At 38.2% G+C, this 26,797-nt stretch overlaps 1 protein-coding gene across 5 annotated transcripts in view; it reads left to right on the top strand.

The window, feature by feature from the left end:
• The window catches only part of LOC141563423 (nuclear pore glycoprotein p62-like), a 43,536-nt gene extending 17,496 nt beyond the window's left edge, over positions 1-26,040 (top strand). Inside the window, exons 1-3 of one of the 5 annotated variants that reach the window (XM_074304477.1) lie at positions 6,595-6,640; positions 23,721-23,969; positions 24,791-26,040. In XM_074304477.1, coding sequence (XP_074160578.1) covers positions 25,178-25,810 — 633 coding nt within the window. In that variant the 5' untranslated portion in view covers positions 6,595-6,640; positions 23,721-23,969; positions 24,791-25,177 and the 3' untranslated portion in view covers positions 25,811-26,040. Of the gene's footprint in view, positions 1-6,589; positions 6,641-19,972; positions 20,081-23,720; positions 23,970-24,762 lie in introns of those variants that run through there. The other 4 variants (XM_074304476.1, XM_074304478.1, XM_074304479.1 and 1 more) reach the window with 4 other exon arrangements.
• Positions 26,041-26,797: the final 757 nt, after the last annotated feature.

Here is a 26,797-nt window from a genome sequence, read left to right as displayed (position 1 = left end):
ATAACCATCAATATTTTTATACTGTTTTAAAATTTGCATGTGTTTTACCCGTATTATCTCATTTGATCATTTCAATAGCCCTGGGATAGTTATTATGGATATCTTTATCTTCTTTCAAAAGATAAGGAAACTGAGGTTTATAGAGGTTAAGTAATTTGCCAGCAACTAGCAAGTAACAGAAGTAGCATTTGAAACAAAATTTTCCAGCCTCTTATGTCCAGCACAATATCAGAATCATGGTAGAAAAGGTTGGGACATCAGACATTAATCTTATATGTCCTGTGCCCAGGGCCCCTTGACTATTAGGAGTAACCAGTTAGATGTGTGGTAGCTAAGGGACATGGTGCCTAGGATTGAAAGAATTTGTTACTAATTAGGAACTGCCCACTCCTACCCAGCTGGGTTGTTGTGCTAAAATTCTTTGCATGTCCCAGCTTGAACCCCTAAAGGCAGGATACCAAACAGAACCAGCTTTATGGCCTTGAGGGTTGAAAGCAGGGATATAGAGAGACATGCACATTTCCGGGATTTGTGCCTAGCTCTTAAACACCTCACTGAAATTGGATCTGGACCCTCTTGCAGATTCCAGAGTCCTAGAAAGTAAGCTATAAATATCCACAGGGAATTGGAGATGAGTCTACTTTGGGCTTCTCAGTTCAGGGTGTCACTTCCAGGCTTAATAAGTATGTTCTCCCTACTGGTTTCTAATTATTCATCTGCTCATCTTATAAGGATGAAAGATGGGGGGGGACCCCAAACCTTTCAGGCCAGTTTTATTTCATATGAAACCCCTTGGGAACTCTCCTTCAAGGTTACAAGGCATGTGAATCTGACCCTTTCCTATATTTGCAAACAGCTCTGCACAATATATTTAAGATGTTATTTCTCGCCCCTTCTTCCAGTTGTCCATGGTTTTTTAATTGTTGTTTTTGATGAACAGTTTTTTCATTCTGAACCTGACCATTCTTATTGTGTTTTCTCCTTTCCATTTTTCTCCTGTCATCGCATTCACATTTTTATCAAAATATTTATTTGAAGACTTGTCAAATGAATGACTCGGGTATTGATTTATGGTATGATTTGTGACCCTAGAGTGATAAATTTATGGGGAACCATAGAAGTCATCAGGCCCAAACCACTACTTTTTCAGGTGAGGAAACTGAGATTTAGAGTTAAATGTTTTTCTCAGAATTACTCAGCTTATAAGTATCCAAAGCAAGATTAGACTATCCCAGCTTCTTAACCTATAGTTTGAGATCCATATGGAATCTTATGACTGAATGGGAGTCTATTATTAGTAAATGTTTGAATTATATACCTATTTTATATACCTATATATACCCAGGGTCATGTAAAAATTTCTCAGACAAAAAAAAGGAGCCACAAGTGGAAAAAGTTTTAAGAAGGTCTAGAAGAATGAAATTACTTCTCAGAATGCCAGATTTAGAATTGGAGAGGGCCTTTGATGTCAGTCATCCAACCTAAAACCCTTTATTTTACAAAGAGGAAATGGAATACCTGAGAAGTGGCTTGATTTGTCCAAAATCATATATGTGTAGTAAGTTTTAGAGTTGGGATTTGAACCCAGGCCTTCAGACCCCTAATCTATCTCCCTTGTCTATTATACTATGTTGGTTGGTATTTGTCCTTTCTGTATTTTATCTACAATGAATACAGAAAATAAAAATCATCAAAAATCATAGAAATTTTAGCATGAGATCATCATAGATGAATATAGAAGGGGAAGGAAAGTTTAAATTTTAGCATGAGAATGAAGTAAGCATGGCTAAGATTTAAGTTTCATTTAAGACAGAATTTTTCTTCTTTGTATCAGAAGTTTGACATTCAATAAGCTATTAAACCCATTAGGCTTTTAAGAGATGTTAGTTGCTCCTTCTACTGTCTTTCTCTATCAATCTCATAAACAAGAATTTATTTAGCACCTTCTGTTTGCCATGTGCTGGAGATAAAAAGGCAGAAATGAAACAAATCCCTGCCCTCAAGGAGTTTAAATTCTCCTGGGGAGATGGCGTGGACATTTATATACATGTATGCAAACACACACATGTAAAATAATGCTAAAGATAAAGGGGGAGGGAGGGCATTTGAGCTCAGAGAATAAAGAAAAGTCTCCTGGGGAGGCAGGGCACTAGGAATGGGAGGAGGCGGGAGCCAGGGCTGCATTCCAGCTAGGGTAAAAGCAAGGAGAAGGAAACAGACTTCTGCACCTTGTATCAGTAAGAGAGCCAGTCTGACTGGATTGTAGAGTGCCTGCAGAGGAGAAATGTGCAGAAAGGCAGGATGTATGCAGGCCGTAAAAGGTTCACATGTCAGAGAAATCCCTATTTGATTCTAGAGATCACTAGGGCCTCATGCTACAGATGAAGAGGGAGCCCCAGAGAAAACCAGATGGAAAAAGCAGACTAAAACCAGGCCTCTTGCCCATTACCCAAATTAAAATCAGAGACACTTAAGGTAAAAAGCAAAAACCATTTTTTATGAGCTTAAGAAAGGGCAACTCCCAAAAGACAACCTATGGTCAGTAGAGGAGTGTAGTGTACAAACAGCAAACACAGATTACATAGGCCCTAAAGAAAAAGCCCCCACTCCCTTCTGACCTTTTCTCCCATTGGCTGGAGGAGTCCAGGTTTACATCCTAATCCAAAATCTACCCAGAGACAAAAAAAATCTACCCCAGAAACAAAAGAGTATTAACCAGTGGCACACTCTGTGGTATTAGGAACTTAACTGGAGGAGAATGTAAGTTTATCAGCTTTTACATATAACTCAACTTGTTTTTGCAAAATCTCAAATCACAGGTAGGGCCTAGGTGGAGGCCACATCCTTTTGAGATTTTGCTCAGTTTATCCCATTCAATTTCCAATCAAGTATTTTCTCCAGTGTTGTGTGCTGCCCATTGGGCTTTTGAGCTTCATCTGTGTTAAAAATCAAATTATATTTAAAATGCATTAGGAGACCTTGATACCTAAAAGATTGAGGAATGGCAAAGTGGAAGAGGAATGTCTTCTCAAGAGCTTTGCCTCTTTATTATACTTTCCTCTCCCACACTGAGTTCTCTTTCCTCTATCCCATCTTCTAACTAGAATATCAGCTTCTTGAAGACAAAGATTTTTTATTATAATTCTTTGTGTCAGTAGTCCAACACTTAGTAGGCTTTTAAGAGAAGTTAGTTACTCCTCCTGTTATCTTCCTTATTCCTATCCGAGGCACCTTAGAGCAATAAATGTCCCTACAGTTGCTTGATTAGGCTTTTAGGACAGCTTAAATCCCCTACCTTAAAAAATGGATTAGTGCATCGAACTGGATTTAAAAAGGGGCATTTTTTTTCACATTTGCTAATTAAGTTCAGTGGCAGCTTGTATGTAGACAAGTTGTCACTTTGCCCAAGAATGTACGAGCTTGTTGTGTGACCTCAGTAAAAATACTGTGAATTTCAATTGCCAGCGAATTAGGGTTAAATTCAAATTACAAATATAGTGAAAATTGCTGTATTGTGAAGATCTCAAGGGATGTGAAGGGTTAGAATAAATAAGATGAGAATCAGTGGTTTTTCTTTGCCATGGATAAATATAGGAGGAAGGAAAAAGCTTTAATTTTTAGAATGAAGTTTCAGAGAGGCTAATATCTGTAAAAGGAGAGGAGAGGAGGTGGTATTTTAAGGGAGAAAAATCCACCAGCATTGGAAGAAGACTTGATTGGGACTTTCATTATCCCCTGGCAATTCTCTAAAATGTATCCTGGACAAGTGCTAGGTGAACAAGACTGGACTATATAAATGGCTTGTAAACTATATACAGAGATATATAGATGGATGGATAGATGGATAGATTAAATAGACAGACAGATTTGAGCTGATTCACTTCCCCCTTCTCCTTCTCTCTCTCTCTCTCTCTCTCTCTCTCTCTCTCTCTCTCTGTCTCCCCCCACCCCCCCAATCCTTTCCTGTCTCTTTGTCTCTCTTGTCTCTCCCTCTCTGATATGGAGTACATATATCCTATTATGCTGTTCTGTATATGCATCTAACATATATATGCACACATATATCTCTATATAGACCCACATATTTCCCCTAGATTTAGAGTGGAAGAGACCTGATGGTCTTAAATCTCAGCTCCCAACTTTTGCCATTTAGTACTTATCATATGACCTTTGCTGAGATGCTTAATCCACCTGGTCGTCATTTTCTTTATCTACAAAATAACAGGCTTATACTAAATGGCCTCTAAGTTCTCTTCTAGCATTATTTCTTTGGGACTTTAAGCCTCTTCATAATTCATTGTCTTTAAGAACAAGATAAGAGTAATCATCCTGATCTGCCCCTGCTGGTAAGTGCCATCCTTCCAGGGGACGGGGGAGGGATTCAGTGACCTCAGAGATCCCCCCTTCTCCATCTCTAGGATTCCATTACCACCTCAGCATGAACACAAGTGGGGCCTGGAGCAACAAGGCTTGTTTTAATCTAGTAATGCTTTTCAAGCCCCATGAATCATCAAATATGCTATGTTGGGAAGACTTTTTGTCAAGTTTTATTAGTCCACCAAGGGCAATTTATTTTCGTTCCCTCTCATTCCTTCTCCACAGGGAGGAGGAGGACTTTCAAGGGCATTATCCCAAGCATTGGCCCTGAGCCACCCTCAGAGCAGCTGCTTTCATTAGCCTGGGGTACAGGATGGAGAGCTTTGCTCAGAGGGAACCATGTCCAGTCCGTGCAGCTCCAGCCCAGCCAGTGGACCCTGCTGTTTGCACAAATGGTCCTAAGAGCAACACATTGAGATGGCAGGAATGAAGGTGGGCCGGGGATGCTCATTATGACATGCTCATTTTCTGTTTTAATGGCTGCTGGTTCAAACAGAAAGTAAGTCACCTGGGCTGAGGTAATAGAATCTGCACTATGGAAATTTTGAACTGGTACCCGATGGTGAAGTCAGTCAGGACCAGACCTAAAATCGGGCTGAGTGGGCAGGCCTGCCTGGCCTGATTTCTGAATCTTCCCCCACGCACATATGTCTGTCTCCTTGCTTCCTTCCAGGCTGGGTTCAAGTGCCTCTTCTACAAGGGCCATGCTCTCATCTGGACCCTCATTCCACATTACTTTATGTTGATTTTACATATATTTTGAATTTACTGAATTGTACTCTTTTCTTCCCCCAAGACAGTCTGTTCCTTGAGAGAAATTTTGCTTCTGTAATCTCAGTACCAGGCTGATAGCTGGTAATTAATGAATGCTTATACAATTGAATTGAATAATGGACCTTCCAAGTACCTAGAGTCCTCACCATTAGTCATAACTACGGATTAGATCATGAAGACTTAGGTTAAATCATGAAGACCCCCATTAAAATGCAAACATGTTCCCTGGGATAGTGGCTCCCTATGGAAAGCAGCTACTGCCTGAGAAAGGCTAGTTACACAGAATCACATAGGGAAGGAATGCTGGGATTGGGACTTGCAATCAAGTCTTCTGGCTCCAAGTCCAATGGACTTTGTACTGCATCATGCTGCCTCTCAGAGGGAAGTACAAGGGGTGAGAGAAGCCTTGCCAGTTTCACAAATTTGCCCAGGGTTGCTTACAGCCTTCAAAGACAGATGCCAGGCTATTTTTAGGTAAGTTGCCAGGATTTTCTTTTCTTACCCTAAAAGCATATTTTTAGACTATCTTTTATTTTTAAAAGTTGATTTTCAAATTAAAACTGAGCTCTGTCAAGGGAGTCTAAATATTTTAAAATAAGTAATGCCTTGGGGAATTCTTAAAATCTTAAGACTTGGAAAGGACCTGCAGCAAATAACTGAAATAAGAGTCCCTAAAAATTTCATATTCTTAGCAGATGGACATCTAGCCTCATGTTTGGACCAGATGGTAACCCTTTAAGTACTTGAAGATACTATCATGTCCTCTATCAAGCATCCTAGCTTTAGTTTCTTCAACTGGCCCTCCTACCATTGCTTCTAATATTCTCTCTATTTGGTCATTCTCTTCTGGACGTACTCCCACTAGTCAATATTCTTTCCAAAATATGATGCTAAGAATGGAATGTAGTGTTTTATCAATAATCTAACCAATGTAGAACCCAATGGAACTATAATCGCCCTTTTCCTGAGCATTATGTTTCTGTTAATGTAAATATTTCAGTGCTTTTTTTTTTTACTTTCATATTATAGTATTTACTTACTGACCCAACAGTCAAAAAACTACACATACTTTCCCATCATCATCCACTTAAGAAATTATTTTATAGAATTTTACATTCACTTCCATTAGATTTTAGTTAATCAGATTCTAAGTTGATAAATCATTTTAGAATTTAATTCTTTCACTCAACGATATACCTTCTCTCCCTGAACCATCTGACAATTTGGTAAGCATTCCTTTCCTGATTATATCTAAGTTAATTGATTTTAAAAATAGTACCAAAGTCAAGAGTATTGGGGATTTTCAGTAGAAACCTCCTTTAAGATTTGCATCAAATTATGAAACACCAGAGTGGTGACTCTTTAGGTTTGTTCAATTAACCTACTCCAAATCTACCTACCTGTATTATTATTTCACATCTTTCTAACTTATCCACAGATATTATTTGTAGCGAGCTGTGGTCTCCAGAAGCTGCCGGATCGCTCTCTGGTAAGAGATCTGCTGTGTCTACTCAAATCTTTCAGACAGATTCTTCTTCCTGTAATGAACCGTTGTCTCCAGGCAGTTGCTGTTAACTCTTGTCCTTAGAAGTGACTTCCCTTCCTGCAGAGAGCCCCGTCAGGCCTGATGTAATGCAGAAAGTCTTCTTCTTTCTCTGAGAGCTCTCTTTTATTCTCCCAGAGAATGGGCGTGGGATAATGCAAGGGCTTCTGGGAAGAACCACCCCAGCCAATGAGCTTGCCCCCTCTATCAAGTCAACCTGAGTTCTCACCTTGTAATTGTCCAGAAAACCTGAATTCTCACCTTCTCACTGTCCAGACAACCTCAGTTCTCACTTAGTAATCCTAACATCTCCCCCTTTCTTTTGATTTAGAACATAGGACAGTCATGACCTTGAAACATAAATCCATCAATATGGGAAGTATTACAGATAATTACATAAATGACCTTGAAACATAAATCCATCAATATGGGAAGTATTACAGATAATTACATAAATTACATAAGCATATAGTAACATAGTAACATAACACATGCTAGAAGCATATAACATAATCATAAATTGAAAATTTATAAATGTCCATAAGTCCATTGTCCATTAGTCTCATCTTGTGTGAGGAAGTCCAATGATTCCTGCTGGTTTTAAAGTTCTTTAACAGTCTTCTTATTATCCATGCTCTTTCAGTGTCAGATGTTTCTTAGATCTTCTCCTTTATTTTGAGGTCTTTCTCTTTTTCTGTCTCTCTCTGATGGACAAGGCGAATATGACTCGTTGGCACCCATCTGATTCCTTCTCCTGCTGAAGAAATACAAGCAAACCCTCTCCCCCAGGCAGTTAACCTATCTGGTCCCTTCCATTCACCACTTTCTGGATCTCTCCACATCACCTGGCGATTATCTAAGGACAGTGGAGATGCTCTCACTGGACACTGCCCTTCTGGTGGGTTATAAAACCTGTCTGCTGGAGCCAGTGCATCTTTGTCAAAAATTAGAAAATTAATGGTATAGAGAACTAAATTTAGAAGTTCCCTAGGGCTACCTGTGGCTCCCCCTTTCTTTTGTTTTTGGAGGAGTGTCTTAATATCTCTGTTTCTTCTCTCTACTATTGCCTGCCCTTGAGGATTAAAGGGTATGCCCGTGGTATGTAAAATCTTATACTGTGCACAAAAGTGTGTAAAATGTTTGGACGTATATGCAGGTCCATTGTCTGTTTTTATTGCTTGTGGCACACCCATAATTGCAAAAGCTTGTATAAGGAATTCAGTGACCACTCGGGCTGTCTCTTTTGCTGCTGGCATTGCAAATGTGAATCCTGAAAAGGTGTCTACCACGACATGAATAAAAGATAGACGACCAAAAGATTTATAATGGGTCACATCCATTTGCCAGATTTCATTGGGTCTCAAACCACGAGGATTCTTCCCTGGAGGGAGTGTAGGAGCATGGAAAGGAAGACAAGCTGTACAGCTTTTTACTATGCTCCTAGCTTCCTCTCTTGTGATTCCAAATTGTAAACGTAAAGCTCGAGCAGCCTGATGATATTTAGAATGAGATTCTTGTGCTTCCTGAAATAAAGGACTACTGGCTAACATGGTTAGAAGGCTATCTGCCTTTGAATTTCCATCAAAAATGGGACCTGGAAGTCCACTATGTGAGTGGACATGCAAGATATAAATCTTGCCTGGATGTTTTCTCACTTGCTCTTGAAGTTCCTTAAAGAGCTGATAAATATTAGAGGCTGCAAATTTTATTTGGGCTGTGGCAATTCTTTGTACTACACCTACTGAATAGGCTGAATCAGTAACTATATTTACGTCTCCTGGGTAATAAGTGAGAGCTAGCATGATAGCAAATAATTCATTCTGTTGAGTGGATTGAAAAGGAGTCCTGATTACTCTCTTTATGGTTAAATCATGAGAGTATATGGCACAAATATTTTCTTTGGAGGCATCTGTAAAGATTGTTGGTCCTTTAAGAGGAACCTTAGAAACCTTTTCTTCAAAAATCCATCGCCAATTATGTAGTAGCCGGGTAATCTTTAATGGAGATCCATGTGCAAAATTTGGAGCGGTGGCCAATAAAATTTGCCATTCTGGGATGTTCTCACAGCATACATTAATCTGTGCGTTAGTATAGAATGTGTATATTTTTTCAGGACTTATCCCAGATAATTGTGTTACTCTCTTAATAGCCTTTAATAAAATCCTAGCCACAAGCACTGGGTAAGGTGTAAGGCTTTGTTCTGGTTGTGCTGGGAGGTTCACCCACTCAATCACTCTGTCTCCTTGATGAAGGACTGCTGTGGGTGCCTCTTTTGTAGCAAAAACTGATATTTCCAAGGGTTTTTGAGTGACTCTTTCAACCACATTGGATAAAGCCAGTTCAACTTCTCTCAAAGCCTTTTGTGCTTCTTTTGTAAGCTGGCGTGGTGAATTTAAAGCACTGTCTCCCCTTAAAATGTCATATAGTGGTTGCAATTGACAGGTAGTCAAGCCTAGCACGGGACGCATCCATTGGATATCTCCTATCAATTTCTGGAAGTCATTTAAGGTGTTTAGCTTCTCTGTTCTTAAGGAGAGTTTTTGTACTGTAAGCACCTTAGGATATACTTCATATCCTAAATATTGAAAAGGAGCATGTCTTTGAATTTTTTCTGTAGCTATATGCAGTTTGTAGTACTTTAATGTTTCCATGGTCCTTTGTAGACATGCCTCTAACATTTGTTCCTCAGGTGCACATCCCAAAATATCATCCATATAATGTAACAATATTACTTTTGGAAAGGCTTTTCTTACTGGAGCAAGAGCAGCTGCAACATACATTTGGCACATAGTAGGGCTGTTTTTCATTCCCTGTGGCAAAACTGTCCATTCATATCTTTTATAAGGCTCAGCCAAATTAACACTAGGCACTGAAAAAGCAAATCTTTTCATATCCTCCTTATCTAGAGGAATAGAATAGAAACAATCCTTAATGTCTATAACCCATAGAGGCCATTCTCTTGGCAACTGAGTAGGAGATGGAAGTCCAGGCTGAAGAGTTCCCATAGTTTCCATCTGTTCATTTTTAGAACTTTTCTTTCTCCTACAACTTGCTTGGTAGTTTAAGGCTAATTGAACTATGTTGTAGATATAAAATACTTCTGCAGAAATTGAACGAGGCCCATTTTTTGCTTGAAATTCTTTCATTTCATATCCCACTAGCTTCCATTTATCTACATCTATCTTTTCTTCCTCTAAGAACCAAGGGGATGTGCGTCTTAATGCAGCCAAGAGTTTAGCAATCTGTACCCAGGTTACAAGTAAACTCTGCTCCTCAATTATGTTGATTATACTCTCTATAGTACCACTCCTGAATGGGGGTGGAGCTGAGGTTGCTTCTGGGGCTGTTGCATAAATATAAGAATATAATGTCAATGGCATCCTCCTTATAAAGTCAATTCTGTTTTAGCATGATAAATATATTACTTAAAAATCTCCATGCTATGCAAAATTTTGCAAGACTTTAGGAAAATAAGGTAAGGAACCCAACACTCAAAAATTTTGTCGGACTCATTAAAAAAGAGGAACCCAGTAAAAATGGTAGCACAATTTTATACACGTTAAATTGTTAGGAAATATATAAATATTACAGTAATTGATGATGATATCACCTCCTTGATGGTGCTCAGCTCCAGAGTGTGCAATGCTGTCCTAGCCATGGTGAAAAGTGGGAAGGGGGTAGGAGGCAAGTGCAGACTAGTTGCCTTTTGCCAAAAACTCCTATATCAGAAGATACCAATAAATAATATAAAAATGTGGAAATGGACATCAGAAGAGTTGTAACTTGGGAGTTACTGTGAAATGGTACTGTTTTTTGTATTAATGTTTCTTACCAAAGAAATCTCACATAAAAAAACACAAAATTAAGATCTTGCTTAAATTTTCTTTTGATGCATTAGTCATTTTGGAACAAATTTGATTTTCAAAACAAGTGTTGTGGCAAAATTGACTATTACCTCTGTTAATCTAAGTAATCCCATCAAAAAGAAAAATCAAGTTGTTCTTACTTATTCCTAAACCTATGTCATCTCCCAGTAATCATTCTTGCCCTATCTGAAGGCTTACAAAGCATCCTTTTCATAAATTGTCCTGACACCCACAATTCTTTGAATGTTCTGGAGTTTAGCTGTTCTAGGCCTGGTGATGTGAATTCAGGAAGGGGCAGTTGTCTGAGGTTTCAATCTCATGCTATCTATTTTTTGTTCTAAAACCTCTGGTCTGAAGATCATTTTCCTAAATAGAGAAAACTGAATTGAAATTTGGGATATTCTACCTTTTCTCTCATCTATTATTCCATTTGCTCTCAAAGCACAGTCATTTCTTTTCTTTGTTCTTTCTCTTGCTCTTCAAATGTTTTTTAAAAAGTCCTTTGTAGTCTATCCCATCTTCCTCAAGCCTTTCCCCTTTCAGAGTTTTCTTGTTTTTAACCTAATTCAATAATCCTTTTTTTGGGGAAAGGTATTCATTCTTTGTTTTATGTTTGTTTCATGTCTTTAAAATTTTGGGGGTTGGCAGAACAACCTCTTGAGTATCCATAGCAGTCATTTTTTAGAAAAATCTTTTCTCCTCATCAACATAGTAAAAGAATTTATTCTTTAAATTTTTTTACTCTTTTGAATGTCTGCTATAGAATCCTGTAGAATCTCCTTTATAATCTTAGTCCATAGTAGTCTAACAATTCCTCTGAACTCTGCAATCGTGCCTTAATGTTTGGGGGTTTGTATCAAAGTATACTTGGAGCTCCCCAGCTTATCAATTAGTCCATTAAAAAAAAAAAAAAAAAACAACAACAACAACAAAAAAAACTCCTATTACATGCCAGGCATTCTACTAGCTTTGGGGGGATACAAATATGAAGAATGAAGTAATTTTTCTTTCCAAGGAGCTTACATTAATTGGAGAGATAAGAAGTACATATATAATAACTTTCAGAATAAATTTAATGAAATAAAAACACAGAAATGCAAAGTTGTTTGATGGTATGGGTATTAACAGTTGGGGAGGGGAAGATCAGAAAAGGCTTCACGTGGAGGAGTTCTTTGAGACAGAGATTAGGAGGGTGTGCATTGCAGGCTTTGAGGGATGGCCAAAGTCACAGAGACCAGAAATAGGATATTGTGTATGAAGAATGGAGAGAAGACCAGTTGGTTTGATCAGTAAGGCAGGAAAGATGGGTTGTGAAACACTTTAAAAACTAAATGGTGGAGTTTTTATTTTATTCTCAAGGCAAGAGGGAGCCACTGGAATTGATTGAGTAGAAAAGTGACTTGGTCATATGTATTTAAGAGACACTGGGTTGGCAACAGTGTGTAGGTAGTTGGGAGGTAGTTGCAGTGATCTAGGAGAAAGGCGGTCCTAGAATGGTCCTAGAGTAGACTAAGGTGTGGTCATAGAGTGGAGAAAAGGGATAGACTGCCAGAAATGTGTTGAATAGAAATGACAAGATTTGGCAATGGTCATTCTTTCCAAGCTACCAAACATTTCTACTTAATCACTGGGCTCTTATTAGTCTGAATCAGTTCTAATATAACTTCTCTCTAGTTTCTTCCTTTCTCCACTTTCTGAAGTATGAAATCAACATTAAGATAATTTAAAACTTATGATATAATATATATAAGACATTTTGCAAACTTTAAAGCACTATATGTTAATAATTATTATCATTGCCATGATTACTCTTCATTCTTTACACTAAGGGTGAAAACAGGAGTCAGAGGTAATGACAATGATTTATCTTTAACGAGCACTTTTGATACCTTAGATTAGAGATGTCAAACATACAGCCACAGTTGCAAACTGCCTGTGATACTCACAAGTGCTGCCAGAACCAGATAAAAATATAATTCCTGGCTGACCCTAATTATTGATATATTAATAAAAATAAGAAGGTGCAGTTTTCTAAGTCAATTCATAACCCATGGGATTCAAGCATTGTTTTGTGGCGTCCTTTTCTATTGTGTTTGACACTGCCATAGACAAATCATGAACAGATCAAATAATACTCCAACAGTTTTAGAAAGAGATGTTCTGCTCAAGTCTAGGGCCAGAATGGGAATACATTAAGGAATTGGTCATTGAGAATAGTTAGACAGACAGAACTTAATTGTACATCACATTTATCTTTCTACATTGTTGTTGAGCCTTCATTCTCTTTTTTATTTGCAAGGCAATTGGAATTCTAAATGACTTGCCTAGGATCACACAACTAGGAAGTATTAAGTATTTGAAGTCAAATTTGAACTCAGCTCCTCACTCCAGAGCTTGTGCTCCTCCACTCTGCCATCCAGCTGCTCCTTCATTCTCAAAGGGACCAGTGACATTGTAGGAGTGCCTTGTGCTGTAGATAGAGACGATATTAGTTACCTTTGAATCTCTCCCAGTTGAACTATTGTTCTGTAAGTCAAGCTTATAGGTACCTAGGAGTTCTCCACAATTGCAACAAGTTACCAAGGGGACAAAGAGTTGGGTTTCATGTAAAGGCCTCATCTCCAAAATATATAGAGAATTGACTCTAATTTATAAGAAATCAAGCCATTCTCCAATTGATAAATGGTCAAAAGATATGAACAGACAATTTTCAGATGAAGAAATTGAAACTATTTCCACTCATATGAAAGAGTATTCCAAATCACTACTGATCAGAGAAATGCAAATTAAGACAACTCTGAGATACCACTACACACCTGTCAGATTGGCTAAGATGACATGAAAAGATAATGATGAATGTTGGAGGGGATGTGGGAAAATTGGTACACTGATGCATTGTTGGTGGAGTTGTGAATACATCCAGCCATTCTGGAGAGCAATCTGGAATTATGCCCAAAAAGTTGTCAAACTGTGCATACCCTTTGACCCAGCAGTGTTGCTACTGGCCTTATATCCCAAAGAAATACTAAAGATGAGAAAGGGACCTGTGTGTGCAAGAATGTTTGTGGCAGCCCTCTTTGTAGTGGCCAGAAACTGGAAACTGAATGGATGCTCATCAATTGGAAAATGGCTGAAGAAATTGTGGTATATGAATATTAATGGAATATTATTGTTCTATGAGAAATGACCAACAGGATGATTTCAGAAAGGCCTGGAGAGACTTACGTGAACTGATGCTGAGTGAAATGAGAAGGACCAGGAGATCGTTGTACACTTTAACAACAATACTATATGATGATCAATTCTGATAGACGTGGCTTTGTTCAACAATGAGAAAATCCAAATTAGTTCCAATTATTTGTAATGAACAAAACCCAACTACATCTAGAGAAAGAACACTGGGAAATGAGTATGGACCATTACATAACATTTCTACTCTTTCTGTTATTGTTTGTTTGCATTTTTACCTTGTATTTTTACCTTCTTTCTAAATCTGGTCTTTTTTTGTGCAACAAGATAACTCTCTCTCTCTCTCTCTCTCTCTCTCTCTCTCTCTCTACATATATATATATATATATACACACACACACACACACACATATATACACACATACATACATATATTGTATTTAACATATACTTTAAGACATTTAGCATATATGGGACTACCTGCCATCTAGGGCAGGGGTGGAGGGAAGGAGAGGAAAAGTTGAAACAGAAGTTTTTGCTAGGGTCAGTGTTTTAAAAATTACCTATGCATATGTCTTGCAAATAAAAAGCTATAATTTAAAAATACCAAAATAATAATAATCAATAATAATAAAATTAGCATTTATATAGCAAAAAAAAAATTGTGTTTCATGACACAGGTTGCTAGAGACTCACTTCAGTGGGGAAATAGCACATGTTGAAGCTTCTCTAGGTGTAATTAAACACCTGTATACAAGGCACTGGGGATGCAAATACAATAAGCTATTCTTTGAAGGAGTTCACATTTTAGCAGAATCTTAGGCCTAGAACCAGTGGAATGTATAGGGACAAGAGTAACAAACTTGCTCAAAGTGTAATGACATAGTTGTACTGAATTAACAAAGTAGGGTCTGAGGGCCCAACAGCAGAAGGAGCTCATGAATAGTTCATGTAAATAACAGTTTAAGAGTGAGCTCAAATAGCACATCCCATCAAAGGAAGATCAAAGGTAAGGTTCCAGCAGAGTGTCAGATGGCCAGGGAGAAATTTGTTTTCCTATAGCTTGTCTTCTGCCTTTTAAACTGGGAAGACCTGACTCCAGTCCTGTTCAGCTTAATACTCTCTTGCCAGTGATACAGGTTATTTTCATCCTTTCCTTCTGATGGAGGAATGAGAAGGCAATTATGTCAGACACCCTTCCCTGGGGGCTAGCATAATACTTTGCACATAATAAGTACTTAACAAATGGTTGGATGAAGGGATGACTTTTCTTGGGCTTTAAAGGGATTTAGTTTACAGACTGCACATTCACTAATGACCTCATTAAAAGAGGGAGAGAAGACCCTAAATGATGTTATTGGGGTATTTTTAAGAGGGAGAGAAGACCCTAAATGATGATATGGGACATCTTACCAGCTCCTTTGAAGCTGAAACAGTGCAAGCAAGAATGGATAAACCATAGTTGATCATTTGTAATAGTAGCTACATACTATTCATCATTTTGTAGCAGCCTTTTGCAACTGCTCTAAAAATAATAGTAGTATTATCAACAACAACAAAACCCCAATAAATTAATATAGGAATAGAGACAGGACCTATAATGTCATCGATAGAGGAAATCCCTGGAAAAGAAAACTCCCTCTACCAATATAGAAAGGCACCTTCCCTTCAACCTATAGAATGTCCTAGAAGTGACTTGACCCATATCAGACTGACTGCCAAGATGTCTGAGGAGGGAGTTCAATTCAGATCTGCCTGTTTTTAATGATATTTTTCTCTCTACTATACCAGATTACCTGTTAATCTATTAAAAATAATATAATATATACATAGTGTTTTTAAGATTGCAAGATGCTTTAAACATATTGTCTCATTTGAATCCTATATTAATCTTGTGAGGCTAGTAATGTTTTAAGATAAGGAAATTGAATCAGAATGAGATTAAATGATTTGCCTAGGGTTTTACTGCTAATAATTATAATAAATCAATTTTGCTAATTTTTAATTATTCAATTTTTAAGCCTAGTACTCTGCCATCTATACCAAGTTATGTTAATGTTAGAGGGTGACCCTGATTAATGTCAGTTATCCCACAGCATCAACTGATGCTGAGTGAAATGAACAGGACCAGAAGATTATTGTATACGGCAACAACAAGATTATACTGTGATCGATTCTGATGGGACGTGGCTCTTTTCAACAGTGAGGGAGATTCAGGCCAGTTCCAATAGACTTGGGATGAAGGAGAGCCATGTAAGCCTAGAGAGAAGGCTATGAGAACTGAGTGTGGACAACATAGCATTCTCACTCTGTTGTTTGCTTGTATTTTGTTTTCTTTCTCATTTATTTCTTTTTTGGTCTTATTTTTCTTGTGCAAACTAAAAATTGTGGAAATATATATATATATATATATATACATATATATATATATATATGTATGTATAAGAATTGTACATATGTAATATATTGAATTACCTATGGAGGGAGTGGGGGAAGGAAGGGAAAAAATTTGGAATGCAAGGTTTTGCAAAGGTAAATGTTGAATATTATCTGCATATTTTTTGAAAATGAAAAGCTTTAAAAAAAAAAAAAAAAAAGCAGAATCTGCTCTGACTCCTACTTTATCAGAAAAGGGCACACTAAAAACTTCCCAGTCTCTCCATCCACATCACTGAGATGATTTAATACCTCATAACAGAAGTAATTTTGTGATAATCACACAAAGGCAGCAATTAAAAAATATTGCTTGTTTTAGGGCTTATAAATTGGTTGCTGGTAATTGACAACAGAATGTGTTTTTCTAACTTGGTGAAATGATATCTTCTTTTGCAAGCTGGCACAATAATTATTATATTTGTACAGTATCAGAGGACTTTCTAGTCAGTGTTTGACAGAGAGCTGATTAAATCACCAAGGTGTAATTGAAGGTTTTGATTGCACTGATTTAAGATAATCAGCAATCTAGCAACCCAGCAATCCCCAGTCCCTTTTCTGTCACCTAGATTTTAAAACTGGAGGATTATCAATCTTCTTCACACACCCCAGGTTTTCAGATTCTGCTATGGAAGAATGAAGAAGGCACCCTGGAGAGTTTTTTAGCTCAGTATAAATGAGAAAAGAAAACATCATTCAGTTTTGACCTAGAAGGCATCATTTGAAATAAAATTAACAATGTTTCTGAAGGCTTCATTTATTTCCTTAGATTATAAGTTTCTAGGGGGCAGGGACCAAATCCATGGCATATATAATCTGGAAACTTCTTCATTCCCACTAGAGGATGAAGAATAAAAAATAAGAGTCACCTGTGAGTTTATTTTTTGTGACTAAATTAGTTTTAAAATCTCTCACTTTTACAAGGGCAGTGATTTAGTGTGATAACTCCTAAAGGGCAATGAAATGAACTGTGGTTTAATTCATTCATATTGTATTTATAATAGAGACAGCTCCAGATCTGTGTATCGGACCTTCTACTGTCTCTTCCCTTCAGAACTGTGTCACCAACTACCACGTAGATGCCCCCCAAGCTTCTCAAACTCATTGTGCCCTGCACAATTCATTTCTCTCATAGTGGCCACATCTTGCCCTTTCTGCTCCGACAGCCCCTCTCACGTGTATTCTTTCTACTCACCTAGCCACCACCCTAGTCTAAATCCCATAATCTCTTGCTTAGACTATTGCAGTAGCCTCCTAATTGATGTTCTTGCCATTAGAGTCTCTCTATTCCAGTGCAGCTTATACATAGCTATCTTGAGTCTGACCATATTATACCTCCATTCAATCAACTTCAGTAGCTTTGTATTATTTCTAGGGTTAAATATAAGCTCTTGTTTGGCATTTATAGCACTTGACAACCTGACTCCAATCTACCTTTCTAGGGTTATTGCCATTTTACTCCCCTTCATGAACACGCTAGCATAGACAAGCTGACCTCAACCTGTTCCTCCTACGTGACACTATTTCTTATCTTCATGCCTTTGCACCGGCTGACCCATGGCTTAGGGTGCACTTTTGTTGGAATACATGGGAGCCACCTGACAGTGGCTGCTGGAGATCCAACCCAGACCTGCAGAATGGATCTCCTTGTGTGAGAGGATAAGACAAGGAGACTGAGAGACTGTTGCTTTCTGACCTCTCTCCTCTCCTCTCCCCTCCCCCGCCAATTTATCTCATTCCCAGTCCTCAACACCTGTGTCAGCAAAGGCTGCCCTGAAACTCCTTCAGGTGTTATGTTTCACAAATAATCTCTGATCATGGGATACATACAAACCTACATTTACTCAGACACACATTTACCCATATGTAAACATCCATCTAAAGCAATATTTGTGTGGCTGGCATATAATATAGATTTCTCTCTTGATTGAATCTTTAGGTTTGATTTTATCTAAGATCAATGATTATTAGCTGTACTTTTTTTTTTCCTGGTAAATTCTACTGATTCTTGTAGTGTTTCTCTTATTTCCTATGCCTCCTAACTCTTCTAATTTAATTCTGCTCCTTAACTTGTCCCTGCTATTACTAAACTTCCTTCCACCCATGGATCTCTCCCTTATCTTCTTCCCCTCCCCTTTGTTTTCCTCTGTGCCCATCCTTCTCCCCCTTATTATTTCTTTATGGAGCTTGGAGGGTGCTATACCTTTCATGACATATATGTAATGCTACCTATTAAACCCATGCCTGATGTCAAATGATGAAGATTTTCAAAATTACTTGCCCTCTTCTCCCCTCTACTGCCTTTGTATCTATTCTTCCTCATTTGTATAATGTAATTATTATTTTTACCTTTTCTAGACAGTTTTGCTTTGTAGAATCAGATCCTATTCAACTCCTCTCCTCCCTGATCTTTCTTTTGAGCTACCTAAATTGCTAATGAAAATCTTAAATATATGGTATGCATTTCTATGGAAAAAAAAACAATTTGTCCATATTAAGTTCCTTGAAATTAATTTTTTACATTGGCTCTTATAGATTAACTTTTCTATTGAGTTCAGGTTTGGTTGAAAGCTCTGAAAATCTGCAAGTTTGTTGAATGTTCTTTTTTTTTTTTTAAATTCAATATTATAGGCAATTTTGCTGGACATGATATTTTTGGCTTTAGGCCTAATTCTTTTGATTGCTGGTACCTATGATTCTAGTACCTGAGGTCTTTCATTGTGGCTGCTGCTCAGTCTTGTATAATTCTAATTGTAGCTCCAGCATATTTGAATTGGTTTTTTTCTTGTTTCTTGCAAAATTTTCTCTTTGATCTGGAGATTTCAAAATTTGGCGATAATATTCCTATGTATTTTTCATAAAGGATCTCTTTGAGGTGGTAATCTGTTAGAATTACTAGGTGCTAACTAGGTTGTCTAATTTGGTATGGTACTTAACAATTCTCTAGCTCAGAGTTCAAACCTTTAAAGGTGATTACTCATTGGTTCTGTAAGGAGTTCCCACAAGCCCCTGGGAATACTCACAAGCCCATTCTCTGGGAGGATAAAAGGAGCCAGGATTCAGGAAGGAGAGGATTCTCATGGCTACCTTCGATCTGGCTGGAGGCTCCAGAAGCTTCCCAAGAAACCTGCTCCCAGAGAAAAGGATTTACAGAAAAGAAACCTCCTCCCAGAGAAGGATTGTAATTGAGAGACAACAGAACATAACAGTAATCAGTGGATTTTTTTTCTATTTCTTCAGAACAATTTTCTTGGGTTATTTCTTGCATGATTGTGTCAGGGTTTTTTTTTTTGTTTTTTTTTTGGTCACAGCTTTCAGGTAACCCAATTCTTATGTTTTTTCTTCTTGATCTATTCTTTAGATTTGTTCTTTTTCTTATAAGAGATTTCACATTGTTATTTTTTTATTTTTTTATTTTTTATGTTTTGTTATTTCTTGGTTCATAGCTTCACTGACTTTCTCTTGTCCAGTTCTAATTTCCCAAAGAATTATTTTCTTAAACTCTGTATCTTCTTTTCTACTTGGTTAACTTTTTTTTTTTTTTTTTTTTTTCATAATCTCGTGTAAAGGGCTGAAACTCTTGAGTCAGTGCACTGAGGTGAGACAATGGAGCACTTAAGGCTAATTACCGATTGGGCAATGCTCTATAAGAATATGCTTGGAAAATGGCCCTTCCCACTATCCTGTGCTGGCCCAATCGTTTGGTGCATACAGAGAATTGTGGGAGGGACTAGGAGGAGCAGGGAGACTAGCACGGTCCCTTAGAGAGAGACAGAGACAGAGACAGAGACACAATAAGGTGAGGTCGCAGAGATCCTACACCTCCATTCTCTTCGCTTCTACCGCTAAAGACCTAGAATAAAGACTTTTGCTTATCCTGACTCCGGCTGATTCTAAGGTACCCAGGGTCCTAACGTGGTCGCCACAAAATTGTTTTGTTTTGGTTTTTTAATGGCCTTTTAACATTTTTTTTTTTTTTTTTAGTTTTTCCTCTGTATCTTGTCATTTGATTTTTAAAGTCTTTTTTGAGTTCTTTTATAAATTCTCTCTGGATAGCAAGCCATTTAATATTACTCTCTGGAGTAGAAGCTTTTTTTTACTTCACTTTCCTCCTCTGAAGATGAACCCTGGTCTTTTCTATTCCCATAGTAAATTTCTGTAGTTGAGTTCTTTCTTCTTTGCTTGTTCACCATTATAATTATTATTTTAAAAGAGAACTTTTGGTGTAGGCACCTCTGATCATGGGATGGAGTGGGTGCCTCTGGCTTCCCTTCAGCTCTCCCCTCCCAGGGGGTGAAAGTTTCTGTGGTTGGGGCTGAGGCCAAACCGGCTAGCCCCAAGGCTCCCCACTGGGTGTTTCTGCTGAGCTAGCCCAGGGTGTTTGCACTGCATGCTGGATAATTCCTGGCCTGGGGATTTCCTTGGGTCATACTGGGAGGACCCCTATTTTGCCCCTAGTCTTCTTAGTTTTTCTCCAGTCTATGTTTGCCCTGAGGTACACATTTGTCTTAGGAGGGGGGGGGGGGAATCTGGAGAGCTTGAAATTTACAGACCTACTCTGCCATCTTCCCAGAATCCTCCTGTAGAGCAAGTGTTCTTAAACTTTGAGTGTCATCACACCGTTGGAAGTCTAGTTAAGCCTGTGGACCACTTCTCAGAATAATTTTTTAAATGTTAAAAAAAAGGATTAAAAAGAAAATAAGTTGTAATGAAATATATTCATCAAAACATTAAACAAACTTCATGGATCCAATTTAAAAACCCATAGTGTAAAGAGAAAAATCCTCATTTAGGGGCTGTTATTGAAATTGAAGGTGGAGATGATGAGGACCTGGACTATGTTGATAGCAGTAGGAATGGAAGAGATGAAATTATAATTTGGGAGAAAGAGAGATCTCTTTTTATTGTTACATTTTGTTATATTACGGAAGCTTCTTATACCTAGAGGGTATTTTGAAGGAAGAAACTACAGGATTTAGCAGCTGAATAGATACAGGGCAAAGGAGGAGAAAACTCTGAATTCTATTAGGTGTCATAAATTCAATTTATTTTAATTTACCTGATGCTTGTTTAAAGCTCATTTGTGCTGGTGATAGAGACAAAACAAAACAACTCTACTATTGGAAGAGGTTATATTTGGGGAAAATGATGTATATATAGAAATGATATTCAAAACACTGGAAAGCAATTTCAGAAGGGGAAGAACACATAATAATGGCCATCAAGAAAGGACCCATGCAGGAAGTAGCTCTGGAACTGAGCTTTGAAGGAAGCAAAGGACTCCACAAAGCAGATGTAAGGAGATGGTGAACCTGCACATGGGAAACCAGCTAGGCCCCCATAAAATGACCCTCTTCCTATAAGCTTACAAAAAAGATTTTTAAGGTTGTGTGGCTAAGTCTTAGCTGTTCCGGCTCACCAGCAGAATCCCATAAGAATAAGACCCCTAAAACCCTACCCTTTAAGTTCTCCTCCGACAGCTATGGGCTCACTTTGCCAGAGTGCCCTGGGCTCTTTTCCAAAGTCACCTAATTGACACTGTGTGGCTCTTTCACGACCCCTCCCCCATCTATTTCACCTCCCATCTGCCTCCCTCTCCCAGCCCATTCCCTAGTCTGTCCCCGAGCAATCTACCTCTGTTCTCTCTGTGCCTTATTAAAATGTGATGGATGCATTGTTCTGTGTTTGCTGCCAGCTTGATCTTCCCCTGAGTTATCTAAAAAACTAGGCTTGTTTACCCTGACCTGACCAGGAAGCCCCTTGTGGTCCCCTTCCTTAAAGCATATGCTGGGCCAGAATTTAATTTGTCAGAAACAGCATCTACCTTGGGAAGTGTGGTACTACAGGCAGGAAGCAGAAGCTGACAAATGAAATCTGTGTGTCTCCCCGCAGGGTCCTCCCCCTCATGTGGGGGCTTGATAGAACATATGGTCAGATGTGTGTTTGGGGTATAAGTATTTGGTAAATATGGGGAAGATGGATTGTAGAGAGAAGTATTTGGAATTAATTTATTGTAAATAGTCCAGGTTAGAGTCCTGAACTAGGGTGCAGGCTATTTCATGGAAGGAAGAGATATTGTACAGATAGAATCATTAAGCCTTGGCTATCTACTAAGACATAGTATGTTGAGGGATGGGGAAGCCTGGGGAGAAGAAATGGTTTTGGAAGTCGGAAGACTCCAAATAGCCAAATACTGCCTTTGCCACTTTGAACCAGTGTGAGTTTACACAAGTCATTTAATTACTTGGTCCCAATTTACTCATCAGTAAAAGTGAGGACCTTGGATTAAAATGGCCTCAGAGGTAGCTTAAATCAATGATTTTATGATTTGATGTGGAAATTGAGGAAGTGGGAAGAGTCAAGAATGATTTCATCATTATGAACCTGGGACATCCATCAATACAATGACATTTTCCATCGTGGTTCATCTCCCCAGGATTGAACTAAGTAGATTCAGTGAGTGATCCATATTAAGGGATTGGTGTAAACAAAGCAAGCATGATTGTATGAAAACATAACAGACATAGATAATTGCTTTAAATAGCAACAATTTATTAACTTAAACATATTTTGTGTAAAACTAAAACATTAGAACATATCCCTGAAGTTACTTTTGCTGTTATTGTCATTGACTTCTTTTTTAGTAATTTCAGCCGTATCTACCTCTCTATGATCCCATTTGGTGTTTTAGCAGAAACATTGGGCTGATTTGCCATTTCATTTTACAGATGAGGAAACTGAGGCAAATAGGGTTAAGTGACTTGACAGGATCACACAGCTAGTAATTGTCCAAGGCTATATTGGAATTCTGGAAAATGAGTCTTCCTGACTTTAGTTTTTACACTCTATCCATTTTTTCACCTAGTTGCCCTACTGAATTTAATGATTGTGTTATAAAGCCAAAAAAAAAAAAAAAAAAAAAGGACAGTCTCATTAGCAAAAGTGTCAGAGGCAGAAGAGTGTAAGATTTCAGGGTGATGTTTTGTTGATGAATGGCTGATGAACTGGGTTCAGGCTCTGGAGTGAGGTAAGTAAAGTCAGGAGAACGTTGAAGTTTAAGAGAGACGGAGGCATCTTGAGGGTGAAAAAGGCTCAGTTCAATACAATTCAAATAAGTAGTTATAAAGTTCTGCTAAGTACTTGAAAAACAATAACAAAGTTCTTGCCTTTAGAGAGTGATTTTCCACTGTTTCTAATATTAATATATTAATATCGTTGTTGTTCTGTTGTTGCGATTTTCTTGGTAAAGACACTGGAGTGATTTGCCATTTCCTTCTCCAGTTCATTTTATAGATTGAGGGACTAAGGTAAATAAGAGTAAGTGACTTGTCCAGGGTCACGCAGCTAGTAGTATCTGAAACCAAATTTGAATGCAGAACAATGAATCTTCCTGACTCCAGACCTGGCTCTCTATCCACACTATACCACCCAGCTGTCTATTATTATATTATTAAGATTTTTTATTCTTAATCATTCAGAGACTGATCAGTTTATTTTGGATTATTACTGTTGATAGTTTTTTCTCCTTTTTCTTTCAGCTTTGTGGTTGCTGTTGGGTAGCTTGGTGACAGTGCCAGGCCTGGAATTTCCTCGAAGACTCATCTTTCTGTATGACCCTGAGCAAGTCACTTAATGATGTTTGTCTCTGTTTCCTCATCTGTATAATAAGTTGGAGAAGTAAATGACAAACCACTCTGATATCTTTGACAAGAAAACCCAAATGAGGTCATGAAGATTTGGACAGGACTGAAGGAAGACTAGTCACCAGGAGAGAATCCAGAAAAAGAGTAGGTTAATCCTCAAGCAGTCAGTTTCACTCTTTATCAGCTTTATAAAAAAGCTACTGTCTGCTAAAATTAGATTTGGGGATTATCTCTGGAATTCTTTTTATCTTGGGCCCCACCCAGTTCTATGTTCAGAGTCTAATTTTCCCCCCTCCGTTGCCCTCACCATTTGCATACCTAATTGCAAACTGGTAATAAATCCCTCTTTCATTTGATTCCTTCAAATTGTTGGTTTCCAAGCCAACTCCTTCCAAGACTGTCTTCTAGGAACAAGAGAGAGCCTTGGGAGAAGAGCTGCCAGTCAGCATGCCTACACTTTAGCTTCAGGGGGAAACTGAGAATGGACAAGGCGGAGGGGGAAGTATTTCAGGACCTTAGAATCTTGGCTTTTAATTTGGACTAACCCTTGGAGAAAGGTTGGTGTCCTTTTATAAAAGGCATTGCCTTGAGTCTGGTAGGCACTTAGTAAATGTTTGCTAAATTGAATGAAGCAGATCCATGCCTCCAATGCCATGAAGTTTATGTTAATTAGCTAGATTGTAATTCCCTCCCCACTGCATAAGACTGGGGTGCTGTCTTTCAAAGTTCTTTGGAGGCAAAGTATGACTAGTTCTAAGGGGATCAAGGAGGGTTTTGAAATTAATAGGGACAGATAGACTGTACCTCCTCAAAGCCTGGGTACTTAAAGGAAAAAATTACCTACATGGATTCCATTCCGTATGCAAAATAAGGGGTGAGCACCAGCCATGCAACAGATGTTTAGAATCTTGCCACATGAATGCAAATGTTGCCTTAGTCACTCTTTTCTTCCTTCTTTGACCTAGGTGCTTCTGTACTGAGTGGCAATTCCTTTGCAAGAGGAGTAAACTTTGGCCAGTCTGCAACTGTGAGAGAGAGAGAGAACTAAAAAAAAAAAAAAAAAAAAAAAAAAAGCAATTATGAATAAAGAAGAAAAGTTTCTCTACTTGGGAATGTCCATGGACTAAGTCTGAGGAAAGGCTGGAGTATTGTGGTGTTTCAAAGTATGGTGCTAGGAAATCCTGAAAACATTTAACAGGTTGAAGCTTCCTGGCTCAAAAAGTGCAGTTGGTCCCACTACTCTACTGCTGCAACTTCGGCCTCCACCTCAGGCTTTGCCGTGAATCTACAGTCATTGCCAGTACTTGGCCTGTTCTGCTTTGCCCTCAGCTACCACAATTCCAAAGTCCAAAATGGATCAAGAGACGGCCTCTTCCCAGATCACTGCAAACCCTGTGATGACTTATGCTCAGCTGGAAAGTTTGATCAATAAATGGAGTCTCGAACTGGAGGATCAAGAGAAACACTTCCTTCACCAGGCCACCCAAGTGAATGCTTGGGACCGAACATTAATCGAGAATGGTGAGAAGATTACTTGTTTACACAGAGAAGTAGAGAAAGTGAAGCTGGATCAGAAAAGACTGGACCAAGAGTTAGACTTCATCCTGTCACAGCAGAAGGAGCTGGAGGACTTGCTGGCGCCTCTGGAAGAGGCCATGAAGGAGGAGAGTGGAACGATCTATCTGCAGCACGCTGATGAGGAGCGAGAGAAAACGTATAAACTAGCAGAAAATATAGATGCTCAGTTGAAGAGCATGGCCCAAGACCTCAAGGACATTACTGAGCACCTGAACATGTCTGGAGGGTCTCCCGATACCAATGACCCACTCCAACAGATCTGTAAAATTTTGAATGCACATATGGATTCCCTTCAGTGGATTGACCAAAATTCAGTCTTGCTGCAGCAGAAGGTAGAAGACGTATCAAAAGTTTTTGAGAGTCGTCGCAAAGAGCAGGAACGTAGCTACCGGATCGTGTTTGATTGAACAGCCTGAGAACACTTGTATAGTGTTACTGTGTTGTTCATTATCTATCCATCACATAAAAAATTTTAGGGTATAAACTTGAGTAAAACCCACAGTTGTCTATTGTAGTTATTTTTTTGTTACAGTAAAGTTTGTGGGAATTTTTCTCCATTCTAAATCTTTTATGGTTTATAAGAGAAAAGTATGCTGGGATTTGCATTAATGATATTAAAATTTTGTGAATCTCTTTATACCATTAAATTGCTTGATGTTTTTATGAAGTTTTCAAAAAAGTTATTAAGTGTAAAAGATAATTTTGATTATGTAAAACTAAAAAGTTTTTGCACAAAGCCAATACAGCCAAAATTATAAGGAAAGCAGAAAACTTGGGGGGTGGGGTGGGAGGGCAATTGCAACAAGTATCTGATAAAGGCCTCTTTCTCAGCTATATAGAGAATTGAGTCAAATTTATAAAAGTATGGTCAAAGGATATTGACAGGCAGTTTTCAGACAAAGAATTGAAAGCTATTTATTGTCATATGAAAAAAATGCTCTAAATCACTACTGATCAGAAAAACGCAAATTAAAGCAACCCTGAGGTATCATATCACTCCTATCAGATTGTCTAATATGACCAAAGAAGGAAAATGTTGGATATTGAAGGGGATGTGGGAAAACTTGGACATCGATGCATTTATTGGTGGAACTGAGAGTTTATCCAACCATTCTGGAAAGCAATTTGGAACTAGGCCCAAAAGGCTATGTAACATTTCATACCCTCTGATCCAGCAATACCACTTTTAGATCTATATCCCACATATCCAAAAAAAGGGGAAAAGACCTTTTTGTACAAAAATATTTATAGCAGCTCTTTTTGTGGTGGCCAAGAATTGGACACCAAAGGAATGCCCATCAATTGGGGAATGACTAAACAAGATATTTAAACAAGACATAAGATCATAATGGAATATATATGCTGTAAAAAATGACAAGCAGGTGGATTTCAGA

The sequence above is a fragment of the Sminthopsis crassicaudata genome, chromosome 3 (assembly GCF_048593235.1).
Source record: "Sminthopsis crassicaudata isolate SCR6 chromosome 3, ASM4859323v1, whole genome shotgun sequence".
Classification (NCBI taxonomy): domain Eukaryota; kingdom Metazoa; phylum Chordata; class Mammalia; order Dasyuromorphia; family Dasyuridae; genus Sminthopsis; species Sminthopsis crassicaudata.
Note: the sequence above shows the minus strand (reverse complement) of the source record. Positions and strands in the feature narration are given on the sequence as shown.